This window comes from Eucalyptus grandis, chromosome 9 (genome assembly GCF_016545825.1).
Source record: "Eucalyptus grandis isolate ANBG69807.140 chromosome 9, ASM1654582v1, whole genome shotgun sequence".
Lineage (NCBI taxonomy): Eukaryota > Viridiplantae > Streptophyta > Magnoliopsida > Myrtales > Myrtaceae > Eucalyptus > Eucalyptus grandis.
The window spans coordinates 16251881-16272038 of record NC_052620.1 but is presented as its reverse complement, the minus strand read 5'-3'; the positions used below and the strand labels follow the sequence as shown (position 1 = coordinate 16272038).

Below are 20158 nucleotides of genomic sequence, written 5' to 3'. Positions count from 1 at the left end.
GCTTATGTTATGAAAAGAGCAAAATGAGACATGTACTTCAAATCTAAAGTGTGTTACATGCTAAGATATGTATTTTGTTTTTGTCCCTTCTTTTTCATATTTTCTGATGGGAAACTGGGGCACAAGCTGAAAACATAGGTGGACAATAATTGATACTCGGAAAAAGGCAGGATAATATAATTGCGTGGGAAGAGAGAGATAGAGAGAGAGAGATATCAACAATAGTTAAATCTGTACGTTAATGGGTGGCAAAGGATGGACGAATCACTCCGTTGATGTTGTGTTTCCCACTCCCCCATGTGAACCCACGTCCCATATTTTATCCGCCCCGCACAAAACCCCATTTTTTCACTGTTGCTGTGTAGTCTAGCATCCTTTCAAAAAAAGTTAGAGTCAGACCAAAAAAAAGAAAAAGCTAGAGAGAGAGAGAGAGAGAGAGAGAGAGAGATAAGAGAGTAGGTTCCTAGTTCGTCTGTTATTTATAATGCGGATGACTGTGGTGGGGTTCAAATGGTCAACCTATGTAGAGAGAGAGAGAGAGAGCGAGAGAAGAGAGAGAGAGAGAGATAGAGAGAGAGAGAGAGGACTTTTCATAATTTCCAATGAGATTCGTTTTTATACTCATTCCTTCGTTTGATTAATAATCATAGCCACCCACCCACCATGACCCAACGCCCTCTCACCCCCCTCACGAAAAAGAAAAAGAAAAAGAAAAGTCTCATCATTCTTTCTTCTTATTTAGACCCCCACCTTCTTTCTCTGCCATTCCAATCAACGCCTCTCTTCTTTCTCTCTTTTCTCTCAAGCTCTCTCCTTCATCTTCAAGAACACAAGACCAAATCAATCTCCCACCATCTCCTCAAATGGGCATAGATGATCTGTGCAACACAGGCCTTGTTCTGAGTCTTGGCCTCGAGACGCCCTTCAAGATCGAAGCCCAGAGGCAAGCCAAACAGCGCCTTAACTTCGAGCCCTCTCTTACGCTGTGCCTCTCCGGCACGACCAAAGCTACCCGCGACGAGCAGCCTCCGGCGGACCACTTGTATCGCCAGGCTTCGCCGCACAGCCACAACAGCCTCAGCGCGGTGTCGTCGTTCTCGAGTCCGCGGGTGAAGAGGGAGAGGGACCTCAGCAGCGAGGAGGCCGAGGTCGAGACGCGGGTGTCATCGAAGGCGAGCGACGAGGACGACGACGGCGCGAATGCGAGGAAGAAGCTCCGGCTCACTAAGGAACAGTCTGCTCTTCTGGAAGAGAGCTTCAAACAGCATAGCACTCTCAACCCTGTAATCACTCTCTCTCTCTCTCTCTCTCAAAGGCCCACGGTTGACTGAATGATCTTTTCCTTCGCAACGACTAACGATTCATACACCCGACGGCTGAGATCGACTGCATGGAAGATTTTTCATTTCTTTCTGTCCGTCTGTTACCATCCACTCGATTTCTTCTTCGTTTTCTCAAAATTAGTTTGGTGTTGATATTTGGCTTTTTTTCTGTACTTTTTTCGAATGGAAACAGAAGCAAAAGCAAGCTCTAGCGAGGCAGTTGAATCTACGGCCCCGCCAAGTCGAAGTGTGGTTTCAAAACAGGAGAGCCAGGTAACAGATCATTCATAGCACCCGCAAACGAAGTACAAATTTTAATATAGGCCATAATAGATAGATTCCTCATGCATTTTCCAATATATTCAAGTCAATATAGGCCATAACTTATACTTTCCTCCGAGATACTACTTTTGCTCCAAGCGCAAGTTACGAGTACGGCACGGCAAATTGCGTTCACGTAAATTCATACCCCCAAATGATTCAAAATTTCCTTTACACTCTTTATCCATTTTTTGCGGTGGTGATTTTATTTAATATTTAAAAACCATAAAATACTTTTTTTTTAATAAAAATCAGTGGTTTAACCTTTTGATAACTGCACAAGATACAAATAATACACGGTTTCTTCATAACTTTCACGTACGCAAACCTACAAAATCTGGAACACTTCTTCGATCGTGAAATATGTAATCTTCATTTGCTCAGTAATATAGTGATTTTTTTTTTATTGGGGTGTTCGTTTTGATGTGATAGAGATGTTCATCAATGTATTCTTGGTCTCTTCCTCAGGACGAAGCTCAAGCAGACCGAAGTGGACTGTGAGTTCCTCAAGAAGTGCTGTGAGACGCTGACCGACGAGAACCGGCGATTGCAGAAGGAGCTCCAAGAGCTTAAGGCCCTGAAACTGGCCCAACCCTTTTACATGCACATGCCCGCGGCGACCCTCACCATGTGCCCCTCGTGCGAGCGGATTGGTGCGGGCCCGAGCGTCGACGGCGCGGCGCCGACGAAGGGCCCTTTTTCGATGACGACAAAATCACACTTATACAGTCATCACTTTACCAATCCATCTGCTGCTTGCTGATTAGAAGTTATTAGGGTTTTAGAGATATTACACAGAGAGAGAGAGAGAGAGAGACATATATAGACCCCAAATCACAACCCCCTATAATTTTTGCTTGAGGGCTTGTAGCTAGTTAAAGATCCAATGTAATTATTTGTTAGGGACATATAGTAAACTCCTGATGGATCATCATCTCCTTGTTTTCTTTCTTCTTTTTTGGGCTTAATCTGTATATGTTTTAACAATATATCTGAGATTATCAATGGAGGAATTACTTTAATTTATTATTTTCATTTCCATGTTTTCTTTCCATAAAGATTGTGGATGTTTAGATGCCTTTGGCAACGGACTTTCATTGAGGAGAGGAAGAGACAGAGGCAGAGGGAGAGGGAGAGCCTTTTTGTGACCCGCAGAAAAAGTTCCTCCGTTCGTATTTGATGACGTCATTATTACCTACTCACACGTACTAGAACTCATCACTATATAATATTAAAAATTAAGGCCACGGGACTTGATTCGTAACGCCAGAATGGTACAAGGAGAGAATAATCGCATTCATAATACGGTCTAGAGATTTCCGCGGGTTTTTCAACGTTAGACCACGGGGTACTCGCCTAATCATGCTTCTGACTTTAATACTATACTTATTAATTAATTAAATAATTTTGCTTTCTCTCTTGAAATTAAAAGAGTCGAACATGAGACAAAATCATGTCATCCAAGCGCACAAAATCTCCCTATTCTTCTCGCCCAAAAAAAAAAAAAAACGAAGAAATGATGGAAGGCTCTTTATTCCTCTTATTTTTGTGTTTATCTAATTTTCAAGATGGGATGAACCTTTACTATTTATAGTCATGCTTCAAATCCGAAATCTCAATAATCATGATAATGATTTAAAGAATAAGCAAAGGGGAAGAGAATGCGAGAGAACATATGATTCGGGGGGGTCATTATTAAGTAGGTAAAACGGGAGATGGAGGTTAGCTCACGTGTGTAGACCTTTTTAAGTTTCAGTTGATTTCGGTTGATTAGAGAGAGAGAGAGAGAGAGAGAGAGAGAGAGGCGTGTCGATAAAGAAAGGAATAGAGAAATAGGGATGGAGAGGTGGTGATGGGATGATGATGAATCGCTTGTTGGAGAGAGTTGAAAATGAAGAGAGAGAGAGAGTCATTGGTCTCGTGAGATGCTTCGGCTTTAAGGAGACCGGTGGGTCATGCACCACGTGATGTCCCAATGGGCCTCCACCCTTCCTTTATTTATTTATTTATTTATTTATTTATTTATTTCTCTCTTTCTTATCTTTTCCCACAAATCTCATCATGGGGATTTCCCATGAAGAGGGTCAAGACCTTCCTCCCTCAACCTCTTCTAGTTTCTATTATGAGCGGGTCCCCACCTCCCTCCTCCAACTATCCTCGTCCCTTTCATACTTGAAGTTTCCCAACTCTCTGCGCGTAAGAGTCCAAGGAAAGACCAAATTGAGCATGTTGGTGTACAAAGTAGTTCATGGAAGTCTGTGTTTGGGTCGTGTTGATTACGTGCGACATGAGTGTATTGGTTGCCTGTACTCAATGAGGAACTTTTCAATCTCCATCGCGCTTGTGACGCACAGTATGAGGAAAAGTAATACCTCGAAAATCATGGAATTTTTCTTATTCAATTGATTGATAGGTATCGTTGAGACACTTGTTGTCAGGATCTTATATATTCATCAATAATTCAGTGTCCCATTGTTTTATAAAGTCAGTATTTATCCTCTTGCGCTGCTTTTTGAGTATATTAGTAGATTCATATTTTCAGACTTGATATTTTTAAATCAGTTCATCAAGATGGGCCAAGATAAGAAAATTAGTGGAGTGGACTATAACAACCTAGTTTTGTACTTAATGGTTTTCATCATTTCTTGTTTTCCATTTTATTCTGCTTCATATGATAAATTACAAATGGATATTTAAGTGAATGAGTTACTTTTAAGGTACCTAACAAGAATGCGGAATCCCTTCGTATATCAATCCCATAAATCAATCTTAATTTGCATTTTAGTACCATACAAAGGCTAAGAAAACTAAGATTTACAAAGTAGTAATCTTGAACTTATTGCTTCTCAAGTCAAATATATACATCTATTCTGGAAAACCCTAGTATAATTTTCCGTCACGACAATGGGAATCCCCTTAAATTGCGAGGCGGTCAAGTTGACGGTCAAGATTGACGGGTTCTGTGAGACCCAAAAGGCACCAACGTTGGATGCACGCTACCATGATTGGTGTGAGCGACTAATTGGACAATAATGGGAGGATGTGAGAAGTTTCTTCCTCCAATGACAGTCTACGCTCCATTCAATCGTTGCCTGAAATTGTGGGGCGAGTGTTGTGTGTGCGTAGACCTATTAAATATATTTCGATGGAGGGGACTTTCGAGGAAGGTCCTCTTTGATCAATCACCGGCTACAATCACTATCATTGCTTTTCTCGACTCTTCAACTCGCCCCTTCATTTTGTATTAGCCCTCCTATTTTTACCAAGACAAGATGATAAGGGCATTGAAAGGGACTGGTGGAGGTTGAGAAAGGGTCAACATATATCTAGATGAGTGTGCTTTATGGGAAATTCTTTTCCACCCATCAATTAATGTGGCGTGGGTATCACTATAGTTATCATTGAAAATGTCCAATTGAATTATTCTAAGATGGGCATGTACACCCATTTTATGGTTGGAATGAGTACTGGTATTAGTTATGACATCCGAGCGTTTAATGGACTCAATTCGATGTAAGTCAAAGAACTCTTTACTTTGGTAGGAGGAATTCTTTCTTCCCGACAAATTGCACGGGAAAAAGTTTGAGTTATTAAAGAATAAATATATTTGTATTTAATGCTAAGAATTAGCCGAGCATACAAATACGATCAAAGTTAAATTAAGTGCCAATTTATATATGTTACATAAATACAATTAATGTGAATCCAAATATGCTTATTTCCTATTAAGATCAATGGGTGTACTGTAATGCACCGTATTTTGCTATGTCAATTGTTGTCAAGTTTAAAGTAATTAATACAATAATGATGAAAATTTACAGAAAAAAGGTGCAAATAGTTTGCAAGAGGGAGTATAAAGTAGAAGTAGGTAAAGTTGAGAGTAGCATTGAAAGCTACTCTCTCGGGTTCGATATCTATTAAGATATCATACCGGGCCGATAGAGATGATTAGTTGAAGACTTAGGCAAATCACAATGATAAATGGGGAACAGCGAGGTCAAATTGTGGGAAGTGAGGACAAGTTGCTTTTAAAAAAAGTGCCACATTAATATTAAACGCGACTCTTTTGGTTGTTGTAGATTTGCAATACGTGTGCACCCACGTAACAAATTAAGAAAATCCCCGAAAGGACACATGTCTCGTGCTGGCTACAATGTCGGCTTGTCGAGCCTCATGCGATGTATGGATAATGCAGGTAAGAGCGCCAAATCAACGATTTTGTTTATTGTTTTGTGTTGTATCCATCAGTGATAGACGAAAGCAATCGACCTTGTTGGGAAAAAAATAATGTAGACAGCTACTATATAATAATGTAGTCTTAGGAGACACAGAACAACATGTGTACCCTCAAAAGAGCACTGATTATATATCGGTGGCTTGCTCAACCCTACCTCCTTACGTTAGCTACTTTGTCGTTGCCCACGAGCGGTAAACGATTAGGGCCTATTGCATAAGGTTGAGCTAGGGTTAAAATTATATCCTTTCAATGTCTATTCCCAGTAAAGTAATTAGGTATTCAGATGGTCATGCTATAACGCTTGACATATTCGATAATAGTGGTAGAGGGTGTCGTTGAGGGAGCAAGCCATAGCGGCAGCAACTGCGGCGGCGGCAGCAGCAGCGGAGCGGTGGTTGTCCGCTCTATAACTAGAAAGAAGAAAGGAATTATGGGTTTGAGTTGGGCTTTTGCATGTTCTTTACTTATTTATTGTGTAACAGTGAGGTGATATTTGAATTAGGGTTTTGCATTCTCTATAATAACTGCTACTTTGAAAATTAGCACTCCTTCTGTAAGATGATTTGCCGACAAGACAACTAGCGCCTCGCAAACACCTAGGAGCTACTCTATCTGGTTTCAAGCAATGTAATTTTGAAATATGTATTGCCTGACACACTTGCTAAAACCGATAACAATATGATTATATTTGATTTATCACCCACCTTTGCCGGGGCTGGGGGAGGGATCACGAGCCGCTTGCCACCGCCGCCCGAGGATCGACGGTCCGTCGACAACTCCTACGAGAGATGTGGTGGGTTGCACCGGCTCTTCATGTCTAATTTTCTTTTCGAATAAAGCCAAAAGATTCACGCTCTTTCTAGCCGTGCTCTAGCTAGGGAATGGGGCAACCACCCTAGAATGATTTCAAACCACATATAATTGAGCGATAACATTAAAAAGGAAAAACAGGAAAAAGGAAACCAAAGCACAACGTTGTGATCTCTGTTCACATTTCAACCGTTTCCAAATGAAGTCATTGCACTAATGATTGACTATGGACGATCCATGTTGTCCAAGCATGACAGCCCCACGTAGAAAAGTTTGCTTAACAATAATATTAGTTAATTCTATATATTACATAAGAACCCATGTGATTATTTGTCCTTTTGGTCAAAATGGCATAAGATAGTCTTCAGGACCCGCAAGCGCCACGGATTCGTCGGCAGATATACTGACACCGATTTATACTGCATTCAGACAACGCGACAACGACAACATGTGGTGATGTGATCTTGATGATACGTAGCTTCCGTTGTTAGTTTTCGCTTCAACCGGAGCGTGAATTATTGACGCGTGCTATTCATCGGGAACAACGAGAATGAGAAGCGATGCACGGTGGCCTTATGCAAAACCCCAAAGGGATCGTAAACGCTCGAGGGTTTTCGTCAGATTAGACGTGTGGACTCAAATCATCATCATTTGTAGGCTTTCTTTAGGGTTACTGGTTATAGATCAAATCGACAATTGAGATTAGGTCAATGGGTACGAGAATAATGCGCTTCTGAGACATTGCATGGTAATCCTATGCAGAGCTATTGAAATCCGTTTAGGCTATATTTTTCTCGCCATAATTAAAGAGTCAAATAGGATAAAATGAAATTGAGTAAAAGCCTCCCGAATTTTTCATATCATACTCACGATTGGGTAAGTACCGTGTATACCAATAATGGACATGTCTATAATCAATTATAGAGAATGTTTAGAGAACTACTGCTCAAATTTGATAAAAATAAATAAATAAAACAATAAATTTGTAAAAGAACATAAAGGAAAGCCCCCCTCCCCCCACCCGTCACAGACCTGCGGGCACGCAAATACACGACCATCAAACAGTGGTGGCTGTCACTCGAGCAAATTACCATCACATGGTGGTGGACGGCGACCGCTGTCGCCGGCATGTGGTGATTCGGATCTTTTGAAGAGAGAGAGAAGAAATTTTGGATGACTCGTGAGCTAGCTATTGAGATGATGGTAGCTTGCAATCGACGACACCATCGCGATCGTAGGCGAGCAGGGCCTACGGTGGCGCTATTGATCCTTCCCATTTCTATTGCTTTTGTCTCTGTTCTCTTTTCTTTCTTTTCTATCTTTTCTAATTTCATAGTCAACTCGACCCTAGTAATACGAGGAAGTAAGCTGCCAAAATAAACAGCAGCTGAAGGCTTGGAAACTGATCATTCAAATGGCATCTACAAGTTGGAGGGCAAAGCATGCCGTAGCGGTAACGAGAAAGGAAGGTTGCACAAGTTCATGTCTTGGTTGAGCTAAAATCAAGAAAAATAGAAGCTATGGTTAATTTCCTTTGAGTAATAATACGCAATTCGCCAAAGAGCAGCCGCTCGATTAGGCTCGCGGGCCGCTCCAGTTTAGTATGTTCTCGGTCAAGCTTGACTTGGATCTGCTGAACATGAATGACAAGTGGTAACTCGTACGCAACATGACTTGTTAATGCCCATGGTTGAGCGTACGTATCTCAGTACATGCAGGCCCAAAAGAAACCTAGGGTCGGTCCTTCTCTGGGGCCAGAGAAAGCTAGATTTGATGATTTGGGCTTATAAGTTTGGACCCATGCTTGCCAGCACAACTCATGGCTTTGGCCCAATCTTTCGTGGGCCTAGACCCATTGATTACTTTATTATCCTTTCACCTGCGTAATGCACATATAGGCCATATTTGGCCGTCTCGATTTTTATTTTTTTTGTCAGATAGGATATAAGTCAGATAAGATATAGGTTAAATAGAATAACAATGAGATTTGTAATATCTCATACCATGTTTCATAAATGCCTTAATATAAAATAGATATGGACATTCGGACCAAATATCCTTTCTTTCATGTCACAGATTGGAGATGCATTGGCTGCCCGATGCTTGTCATTGTCTAACCTCACAGTTGTCGCCTCACCACCATCATCGCCCTCATCCTAAGTCACGAGTTCTCTGCATTTGGCTTCTATCTGCCTATCTTACCGGGCATTATTTTTCTTCATTTCCAACAGCCTTCTAAGTGGAATTTGCTTGAAAACCTTCGGTCTCTATTGACTGTTAACACATGCCCCAAGCAACTCTCTGTTCATGATTCTCTCTCAAAGACTCTTCACCTGCAAACACAACACACACATAAGAGCTTCTCTTCCCCGTCTCTGTCCCTTTCTCACATAATATCTCGATAGCGACGCCAAGTTCATCCATGAATTTCATCAAAAAATTCGTCCACGCGCAACAATTGAAAGTGCTGATGGGTTCTTTGACCCCTCTACACTGCTCAATCGCTACGTTGAAGCCCTATCAAAAAAAGGTCAAAGAAGGTTTAAATTGGATCATTGCGAACAAGGGTACTCTCTCTTTCTAGGCGGGTAGATCTAGGTGCACATCCTTGACGGCAAGTGGAGGATCTGCTGCAGATAAGCAGGCAATGGTCTGAGGGTTCCAATGGGCAAACATTGCGAAGGACAGTGGAGCTGCCGCCCTCGTTTTCTGCCCATTGATCTACCTTTGGCTATTTATTTTTCTTTTAATCCATATCCTATCCGGATCTATCTCACCTCCTAGGTAAGATTTATTTATCTGGATTATATTTAGGTTATATTTGGACAATTACAGATTTTGCATCACTCCAAACGCCAAATAGGATATCCCATCTGGAGTTTCATTTGGCCCACCGGATAGACTTGTTCATGGCCAAAGAAACCTAGATCTGATGATTTGGGCTTATAAGTTTGGTTTGCCAGCAGAGTCATGGGTTCAGCCCAATCTTTCGTGGGCCAGACCCATTGATCACTTTATTATCGTTTCCCCTGCGAAATGCACACATAGGGATTGAACCGTTTTAGACTTAATTATTAAAAGGTCATATCCTAAAACTCTCGTAGGCTTTTAGGTTGTGTAAAACTAGTTTTCATGCGCGCTATGTAATTGCGAGATTTTTTAAAGTACTTCCTCCTTTTTAAAACTGTTTGTTTCGACAACAGACGCATCCTCACTTTTTACATATTCAATGCAAATCATTTTCCTCAAATTTCTATTTTTTCCCTTAATTTCAATGTCCAAAAGTTACATGTAGAAATTCACCATCACACCCCAACTATTTGCTAATTTGATTAGTTTTGGATGTGAGAGCTAATAGTAATCTGGACGTGGACACAAAAAATTGAAAATTGGCCTTATATATAATATGCTTCACTCAAAAATCGATTGTTATTTAGTGAGCGAAACTGTTATAATCCAACTCACTCTTGGGATTAGTTGATGCAGTGGAAACGGATAGACAGGAATCGCAACTCGCAAACGTACGCCTAAAGTGCATACGCACAAAATGCGATAGAGAATCTCTTGATATTTCATTAATTCAAAGGATTTGTTGTCTACACATGAAAAGTGATGCACTATATATAAATTAAAAAAAATTAAAATGAAAAATATTGGACTGAGGAAATTACTAAGATATTCCACTAGATAATCCAAATCAATAAATTCTGTCGCAACCTTTCTGAAGTAAACCTCAAGAGAATTTACCAGATAGCTAAGCAGGCGCAAATAATCGTTTTGCTTGATGGTGCTTATGCTTCACACAAACTCCCCCAAGTCATACTGACCACAATTTGGTTTCTTATTAATTATTCATTTGATTTTAATTGAGTCACCACTAACATATTTTAGATTGTGATGGTTTTAATTGGTGATGGGCTTAAGGCCCGTCCGCCCATGCTGGGCCCAAAAGGCCCGGCCCACAGGAATAGGGCCCGTGGATGGGGCAAGGTATAAAAGGGAGGAGAGAGAGAGATGACAGGGTTTTGAAAAAACGTACGTCTTCTTCTCTCCTGCGCGCTCTCTCTCTCCAAAAAAGAAAAAGAAAAAGAAGAAACAGTAAGGCATACGGCATTTTCTTCTTCCCTTCAAGGCTTCATCGGATCAAACAGGGCTAGATTTTCTTTCTATCGGCGTCGGTGTCTGTCGTGGCTAACAAGGTACGCTCGAATCCGTGGTGTGCTTTACGATCGGTGATACGTGTTATTTCCGGGCTTTGTCTTCCGCATTGATTTAGGGGTTCGATTTAGTGTCAAATCCGGTTTCGGGGATCCGTTATTCCCAACATTGGTATCGAGCCCTAGTTCACGTTTTCCCGACCTGTTTGATGCTTTTTTGATTGATTTTCGTGAAAATTTTCGGCCGTACGGATCGGGCGAGAATTCCCGACACCCAATTTGTTCGGCCATTTTTCGAGTTTTCGTAAGTCAAAATCGAATTTTGAAGGCACTTTGGGTGAAAGAGGTCGTCGAGGCGAGTCCGGCGACATGTCGTGCGCCGCTGGGCGATGCCGCACGCACCGCTGGCTCGCCTAACGCGTGCGCCACACGCGCCGGTGGCGAACCGGCATGTGGGCGCCGGCGGCCGGCGAATCCGCACGCACCGGTCGGCGGATCGACTCGTGCGCGTCAGCGCATGACGTCACCCAACGGTCGAACGGCCGGGTGACGTCATCGATGACGTCGCAATGACGCCGATTGGCCGAGCGGTCACGGCTAACGATCCGACTCCTGGCCGGGACGGCCAACCCGAACCGCGGACGCGCGGCACGTGCCGGCTGACGTCTGTGTGACGTCAGCCCGTGCACGCGCGCGGCACGTGCGGGCAGCTCGCGCAAACCGGCCCGACCGGTCCGTCCGATGCGACCGGTCCGACGACTTGACCGTTGACCAACCGGTGACCATTGACTGACGACCGTTGACCGTTGACCAGATGTTGACCGTTGACCCAAAAAAAAAAAGAGTTTGCTTCTTTTTTTTCAATTATGTCTGTGTGGGTTAGAGGTAATCCATTTTTTTTTTATTCTGCATTTGTTGCAAGAACTATGATGTGTTATGCACGGATACCCGCAATCCCGAGAACAGACGAAGGAAGAGCTAGACTAAAAGGCCGATGAAAGAGTTAGGCGATTATCGGTGGCTTGATGGTGATTTAGTATCACACATGGTCAAGGTTAATCAGATGATACATGAAATCATATGGAATGGTTATCTTATGCCGGATTTTGAGAAAGTGCCGGCTTTGATGAACACTCTTCCACCTGAATGGCAAGCAGTGTTAGATCGGCTATGGGAGGTCAACGTGGTCCGGATTATAGAAGGCTAGTGGAAGCTTTTTGTAAGAGAGTACTATAGGATTGAGTTGGCCAAAACTTCAACCCTTAGATTAAGCGCCACATGGCGCAGAGCGAATGCGCCTTGGTGGCGACATGAGAGCTCTCCAAAAGTTTTTCCATGGTTGGCAAATGTGCCTTCGGTTTTCTCAGATATTTTGACTGATAGATTAGAATGGACATTCCCTAATTATTTCTTAGATTAGTTTGAGATGTTATTGAGTGTGAATATCTTTTTCTATGTTGATATTTTCTTCGTGTATATTACTTAGTGTAATGGATTGTTGTATTATGTTGAAAGCATTATTGTTTTATTAGATATCAATTATCATTTGCTTTTACATTATTCCGGTTCTTTGTGGGTAATTAATTTGTGGGTAGTTTAGAAGTTTTGTAGCTTCATAGAATTGATTTTGCATATGACAATCATATTAATGATAGTTTTAAGTTAGGATTTTTGGAGGATGATTGGAAACATAGTAACCTTTTGATTACGAAACCTTACTTGAAATTATTCATTGATATGATGGGTCTGTGCAAAGTGGATGCATAAATGATAGGCATTAATTATTCGTGCATATATGCACGATGTGTTCGATTGATGGTTTCAAAGAACTAAGAACGTAATTGCTGATATGAACGGCAACAATTGTGAAATATTGAATATGAGGATTCAATATGTGCTGGAAAAGCAAGAAGCACTAGAAGCTCTTGACCATGTTATGGAAGATTTTGAGGATGCTGTACGCCACCTTGAGCTGGTAGAGGACCGCTTAACGGCATGTGAGCTGAAAATAGATATTTGCAATGCTGGTTCTAGCTCAGAAAGGGCTTTGAGCTCTAAGCGCAAACGTATTGATTCGTTCAATATGTGGGAAAGCAAAGGATCAAGTCCTTATTGCAAGAGATCAAGAGTTAACCAACACAAGAGAGGAAAACGTCCTCAAGTGAAGAAAATGTCAAGGGTGAGGTGTTACAATTGTGACAAGAAGGGTCACTATGCTCGCATCGTTGTGAGCCAAAGAAGGTATACACCTCTTGTACATTTGAGAATTTTGTTTTTGTGTCAAGTTCTACTTTATAGACTGAATCCAATCCTTGTGGAATTTGTAGATTCGGAGCAAATGCACAATGTAGCGAATGATAGAGGATCCTTCGTGGAATTCCAACGAGTACCAACTGGAACTAAGTGGATCTATGTGGAATATAACTCCAGAGATGAAGTTAAAGGGATTGGCACATGCCAATTGAACATGCGTGATGGACGCACCTTGTTCCTACATGATGTTCTATATGCTTCGGAGATTCGTCGAAATTTAAGTGTCTGTTTTTTGGTGTTGGTTAAGCTTGGTTTATGTGTGAACTTCCATAATAAAAGTGTAGATTTGTGTTTAGATACAAACTACTATGGTTGTGGTCACTTTCTGGATGGTTTCATTGTACTATATGTTGACTGTGGTGATGTCAATATTTGTTATTCCCTTGTTTCACGTCTCCTAATTCATATGATAATGATGTGATTATGTGGCATGCTAGACTTGATCATATTGGCCAACAACGTATGAATAGACTAGCCAAAAATGGCTTGTTGGGCAACATTGAAAAAGTCGATTTGCCCAGATGTGAACATTGCCTAGTAGGGAAAACGACAAGGAAACCATTTGGAAAAGATAAAGAGCTGAATTTCCTCTGCAGTTAATCCATTATGATGTATGTGGTTTAATAAATGTGAGAAAAAGGCATGGGGCTGTTTATTTCATCACTTTTATAGATGATTATACTCGATTCGGATATGTCTATTTGATTTCTCATAAATCTGAAACATTATGTTATTTCAAAAGGTTTATGGACTTGGTTGAAAATCAATTAAACAAGAAAATAAAAGCATTGAGATCTGATCGAGGTCGAAAATATTTATCTGATGAGTTTAGAAAATAATGTGATAAAAAGGAATAGAAAGACAGTTGTCTATTCCATATACTCCTCAACAAAATGGTGTTGCAGAGAGAAGAAACAGAACCCTAATGAAAATGGTTAGGTCCATGATGACGCATGCTAATTTACTTATCACTTTTTGGAATGATGCGTTGTTAACTGCTGCCTATACACTTAACCGAGTGCCTTCCAAATCAGTTACTTCCACTCCATATGAGTTATGGACAGGTAGAAAATCGGACTTAAGTTTTCTTAAGCCATGGGGTTGGGCTGCCTATACTCATGAGTTCTCTCACAAGTTTGGGAAATTGGGTCTCAAAGGAAAGAAGAGTATTTTAATGAGATACTCCAAACACTCGAAAGGGTATGTGTTCGTAAGTGAGCAGGAAAGTGGGAGTATAACTGAATTTGAATCACGGGAAGTCACATTATTAGTGGATGAATTTCCTAAGAAGGGCAAAATAGGGGAATATTACCCCTATTTGAAACCTTGGATCAAGATAATGATATTAGTGGAGTTCGTCCAAGTGGGAGTAATATGAGAAGTGATGAATTGAATTCAACTCATTCTCAATTACAACCACATGATGAAATGATATCGTCATTATCTAATCCGAGTGGGAGCATAATTGGGAATGATGTGCTAAGTGTACAATCTCCCATATAGCGAACAAGTTGCCAAAGTATTCCCCGTCAAAGTTTTGGCATTGAAGGGGAAACTTTTATGGTTGCTCCACAAGATGAGGATGAGCCAAGAAATATTAATGAGGCTCTGAATTACCCTAGTAAGGAAAAATGGATTCATGCAATGGAAGAGGAAATGGAGTCAATGAAATCAAACCAAATCTGGGAACTGGTTGATCTTCCAAAATGACACAAAGCTATTGGGAACAAGTGGGTTCTCAAAATAAAGCGAAAGGCTGATGGCTCGATAGAAAGGCTTAAAGCTCGCCTTGTGGCGAATGGGTATAATCAACAGGAAGGAATTAATTATGAAGATACGTTTTCTCCTGTAGTGAGATTTACCTCTATTCGCATTATTCTGGCAATAGTGGCTAGTCTGGATCTTGAGTTACATCAAATGGATGTAAAGACTGCTTTCCTCAATGGAGAATTAGAGGAAGGAACATATATGGAACAACCTGCTGGTTTCATAGTGAAAGGCCAAGAAGAAAAGGTATGTCGACTTTTGAGGTTGATATATGGCCTTAAGCAGTCGTCAAGACAATGGTATTTACGATTTCATAATGCCACAATGGCATATGATTTTACAATGATAGATGAGGATCATTATGTATATATCAAAAGATCCAATGATCAATTTGTGATCATATCATTATATGTTGATGATATACTAATTGCCGAAAGCAATATGGAGCTTGTCAATACTGTCAAAAGTTGGTTGTCTTCCAAATTTTGAATTGAATGATATGGGATTTTAAACCCATAGACACTCCTATTGCAAAAGGTGAAGGATTGAGCCATAGACTGTGTCCAAGGACTCCACAAGAGAAGGAACAAACGAAATATGTTCCTTATGCTAGTGCTGTTGGGAGCTTGATGTACGCTATGATGTGTACAAGACCTGACATATGTTATGCAGTTGGAATGGTGAGTAGATACCAATCCAACTTGGTCAAGCACGTTGGAAAGCCGTTAAATGAATACTAAGGTATCTAAAGGGGACTGCTGATTATACGTTGAGTTATTATGGAAAGGATCTGCAACTCAAAGGCTATCCTGATGCTGATTGGAGAGGAGATTTAGATGAAAGGAAATCTACCTTTGTGTTTGTTTTCTTACCGAATAATGGCACCATATGTTGGAGCAGTAAGAAACAAAAGTGTATAGCCTTGTCCATGATGGAAATTGAGTTCGTGGCATTATCAGCAGCAATATAAGAAGATGTTTGGCTTAAGAGATTATTTGATCATTTAGGTGTTATTTGAAGTGCTGCAGATTCATTGTTGGTTAACTGTGATAGCCAAGCAGCAAAAATGTACACCAAAGATCCAAAAATATCATGGCAAGACCAAACATATAGATACCAAGTATAATTTTGTCAAGAATATGATTGCACGAAAAGATGTGAACTTAGAGTACATACTACGCATAGAATGGTAGCAGATCCTATGACAAAGCCAATACCTAGAGATGTGTTTTGTGGCCATATGAAATCTCTAGGATTGCGTAGAGTCCGATGTCTTTGGATTGTAATTTCCCTGAAGCGTTCACATTTGGTGAATTTGTGTTTTTTCATCATTAATGCCTATGAATCTTTGTTTGATCTTTATGCATCTTAGTGCTCAGTGCATTATTTTAAGTTGAGGAAGTATGTCGGACAGATATAAGATTAGCCCACTCACACGAGTAATCGCCTCTATTTACTATGTGATAAATAGAGATGAGACTGTTTTTAAGCTTATTATCTAGGTGATAATTGAGAGCTCAAGCTTAAAATATGTATGTCGCCTTAACTGGGTGTTAAGATGATGACATAATACTTACTATGTCCGAAAGTAAAATACCCTACATATTTTACTTTATCTGTTTATGATGCCAGATGTGAGTTCTGATAAATTTTGTAAATGAGTAGATACGTGAACTCAAGTTAGACATTGGGTATGTCTGAACTATCATCTGTACGGTATTGAAGGTGTAGACATACGCTCCATGGGAAATGAGTTATTACCGTAATACGTATTTCATACTACGTATGCATGAAACGACCAATAAGAGTGGCAAAAGTTTGATCTCAATTTTTATGTCGTGTGAGACTCTTGAGAAAAAGAGTTCATCAATTTTTTAGTCCCCTCATAACTCTTACTTATTCTCAAAATTTCTATTTAGTGTTTGCTATCTTAGGATGTTGCCAATGGTCATGAGTTTGATTCGATCTAATGGGACATTTCTAGAAAAGCAAGCTGAACTGAAATTGAGAGTTTGAAGAAAAGAGGAAGATCGATTTTGGAGAATCACATTGTAGTTTTGTATTCACCGGTTAACCAATTATGACTGTCTTTGGGATGATCATATTGTGAATACAATATATATATTATTGTTTAAAAGAGATCAAGAGAGATATAAATGTGATCGATCGATCTAGGGTACTGCATACTAAATCTACTCAAGTGTGACGCCCATTATGAGCTGCTATATATTCCTAACAGATGTATAACAACGAGCTCTCAAAGTATGCTGGTCGCACGGATTATTCACTGGTATGAATGTTGAAGAGAGGTAAAGAGAATATTGTTCAGCCCACCATGTGCGAGTGGGAGATGATGGTTTTAATTGGTGATGGGCTTAAGGCCCGTCCGCCCATGCTGGGCCCAAAAGGCCCGGCCCACGGGAATAGGGCCCGTGGATGGGGGAAGGTATAAAAGGGAGGAGAGAGAGAGATGACAAGGTTTTGAAAAAACGTACGTCTTCTTCTCTCCCACGCACTCTCTCTCTCCAAAAGAAAAAAAGAAAAAGAAGAAACAGTAAAGCATACGGCATTTTCTTCTTCCCTTCAAGGCTTCATCGGATCGAACAGGGCCAGATTTTCTTCCTCTATCAGCGTCAGTGTCTAATCTGTGGCTAACAAGGTACGCTCGAATCCGTGGTGTGCTTTACGATCGGTGATACGTGTTATTTCCCGGGCTTCGTCTTCCGCATTGATTTAGGGGTTCAATTTAGTGTCGAATCCGGTTTTCGGGGATCCGTTATTCCCAACAGATTGATTAAAAGCCAATTAAGATGCAAGAGTCCACATTACTTTACAAACCAAAGATTCTTGAGTCTAAGGACTTAGTTTTATTAGTTTTACTTAATACTAGTTTTATTAGTTTTACTTAATAGGGGTGTGCAACCGGACCGGGTTTACCCGGTTCTTGGTCCGGCCCACCCGGAAAACAAGGTTGGGAACCGGTTCCGGTTAAAACCGGGCCGGAAACCGGTTCCCAAAACTCAGACCCTGTTTAAATCGGTTCCGAGGGATTACCCACCCGGGAACCGGTTCGACCGGACCGGTTTGGGAACCGGTTTTTACCCCAGCAAAACCCTAATTTTATTTCTATCTTTATCCGCAGAGGCGCGACGCGAGAGAACCAGACTTCCCGAGCTCCTCTCTCGGTTCCCTCGCGCTTGCACCACCGCCACCAAGCTCCTCCTCCTCCCCCCGCCCCCCCCGCCCCGCCACCGCCACCGCCGTCACCCCCCGACAACCTCCACCTGCTCTACCCCTTCCTCGCCTCCTCCTCCTCGCTCCAACCTCTTGTCTTGCCTTCCCAGAGCCCCCCGCCGCGAGTGCGCTTCGTCACCAAAGTCCACGCCCTCCGCGACCTCCACCTCCCGCTCCTCTCCCAGTGGTTCGAGTCCCACCCTCCCCGCCCTGTGCGGTCGTCTCCGACTTCTTTCTCGGGTGGACCCACCGCTTCGTCCGCGCCGCGGCGTCCCGCATGTCGTCTTCACGCCGTCCGGCGCGTTCGGGCTCTCCGTCACCTTTGCCGTGTGGCGGGACCTCCTCCGGCCCGACGAGGAGTCGATGGTCTCGTTCGCGAAGCTGCCAGACTGCCCTCGCTTCCCGAAATTGCGAAGCTGCTGACCCCCGCCAAGCTCGCACCCGAGCGCCGACGCTGCCTCCGTTCAATCTCGCCCTTCCACCTGCTACTATTGCCTCGCTGACGCCTCTAACCCGTAGATCTCACCGCGCGTTGTTTCCCAAGCTCCCCTACTGCCGATCTACCGCCGCCCCCCCTTCGCGAAGCTGCCGCTACCTCGCTGCTCCACCAGAGCACTCCCGCTCCGCTAAGCCGAGCACTCCGCCGCCGAGGTTGCCCTCAACTCCCTCTCCTCCCGTGGCCCTTCTCACTCCCTCGCCGCTCGTATCCTGGTGAGCTCCCCCGACCACCCCTGCTTCTTTCTTTCTTTCTTTTCTCTTTCTTTCTTTTTTTTTGGTTTGGTGAAAATGCCGCAGCTCGAGTTTCTATTTCTTGACTCCATCGCTTCGATCAAAGATTTCGAAGCCAAGTTAATGTTCTGTTCCTTAATGTTATGTTCCTTAATGCCATTAATATTGTCTGTACTTACATTAATGTTCTGTTCCTTTTTTTGTACCTGAAGCCAAGTTATGATATTGGCAGAATGTCTTTGTTACTCATTCAGTATTCCAGTGATGGATCTTAGAAGGCAGATACTTTGGTAGGCTATAACTACTTGATGGGAGTGAAGGAGTGATTGTAAAGTGTATTGAATTGACCTTGTTTGTTCCTAGCTGTACGTGACTGTGGCGACCTCACTGATTTAGTGGTTCATTGACTAGATATTGCTTTAGTGCGAGGGAATCTTTGTTGTTTAATATAAGGCAAACTCAATGTATCTTGTGGGATATGGGGATGCGAGATGGTCGAATTATATAATTGGTTGTTTTCTTCAAGGGGAGTCCAAATTTTATACATGTTCCTAATGAGTTTGGTCGAAAGATGTGCTTGGTTCGGTCTTTTTATTTCAGCAGATAACTCATCTAGACTTGCTTTTCTAAGGTTAATTTTTATGCAAAATATGTTCCAATATAAACAGGTCAATTTTGTCCCGGACCGGAAAAACGGGGGTGGGCTGGGAACAGGGTCCAATGAAAATGGGTAGGAACAGGGTCCAGTGTCTTGACCCTACCCACCCTGGACCCGCTCACCCCTATTACTTAATACCCATTACTAGTACTTTTTTTTTTTTTTTAATAAAACGACATTAATGCAAATTTTAAATTTATTAGTCCCCTTCACGTATGTGCGCTCACGCCCCTTCATCAAATAACATGGATTTTTAAATATTATCCCACATTACTTGAGATTTTTTGTTATACTTTTTTAACATTCCTTTGTCATGATCTTCTCCGTGACCGAATGGGCAATCTAAGAGGACTATCCATACTCTCGACAAGCTTGCTTCATTGATCTAGTGGTTCTAGGGACGAATAGATATCCTCGATTCAGTCTACTTACCACATAGCTGCCAGGCAAGTATCCAGATGGCTCTTTTTGATGCTCTCAAATGAGGCAAGTAAGAGCAAATATATGAACCTTGTTGACCAATTTTCTATATATATTTTCCTTACACGAAGAAAAACAAGTGCAAATTTTCCTTCTTCTTTTTTTCTCATTTGTTTCTTTCCCACAACTA

General features: G+C 41.8%; 2 protein-coding genes across 2 annotated transcripts; both read left to right on the top strand.

Annotated features, from left to right (window-relative positions):
* The first annotated feature begins 726 nt into the window (after window positions 1-726).
* Window positions 727-2678, top strand: LOC104418411 (homeobox-leucine zipper protein HAT22). Its single transcript, XM_010029748.3, has 3 exons — window positions 727-1283; window positions 1516-1595; window positions 2112-2678. The coding sequence occupies exons 1-3, from the start codon at window positions 864-866 to the stop codon at window positions 2404-2406; spliced, it is 795 nt and encodes a 264-aa protein (XP_010028050.1). The 5' UTR covers window positions 727-863; the 3' UTR covers window positions 2407-2678.
* A 680-nt stretch (window positions 2679-3358) lies between these two features.
* On the top strand, window positions 3359-18876 carry LOC120288428 (proline-rich receptor-like protein kinase PERK2). The gene is made up of 2 exons (XM_039302403.1): window positions 3359-3364; window positions 18070-18876. Exons 1-2 carry the CDS (start codon window positions 3359-3361, stop codon window positions 18874-18876), a joined length of 813 nt encoding a protein of 270 aa, XP_039158337.1.
* Window positions 18877-20158: the final 1282 nt, after the last annotated feature.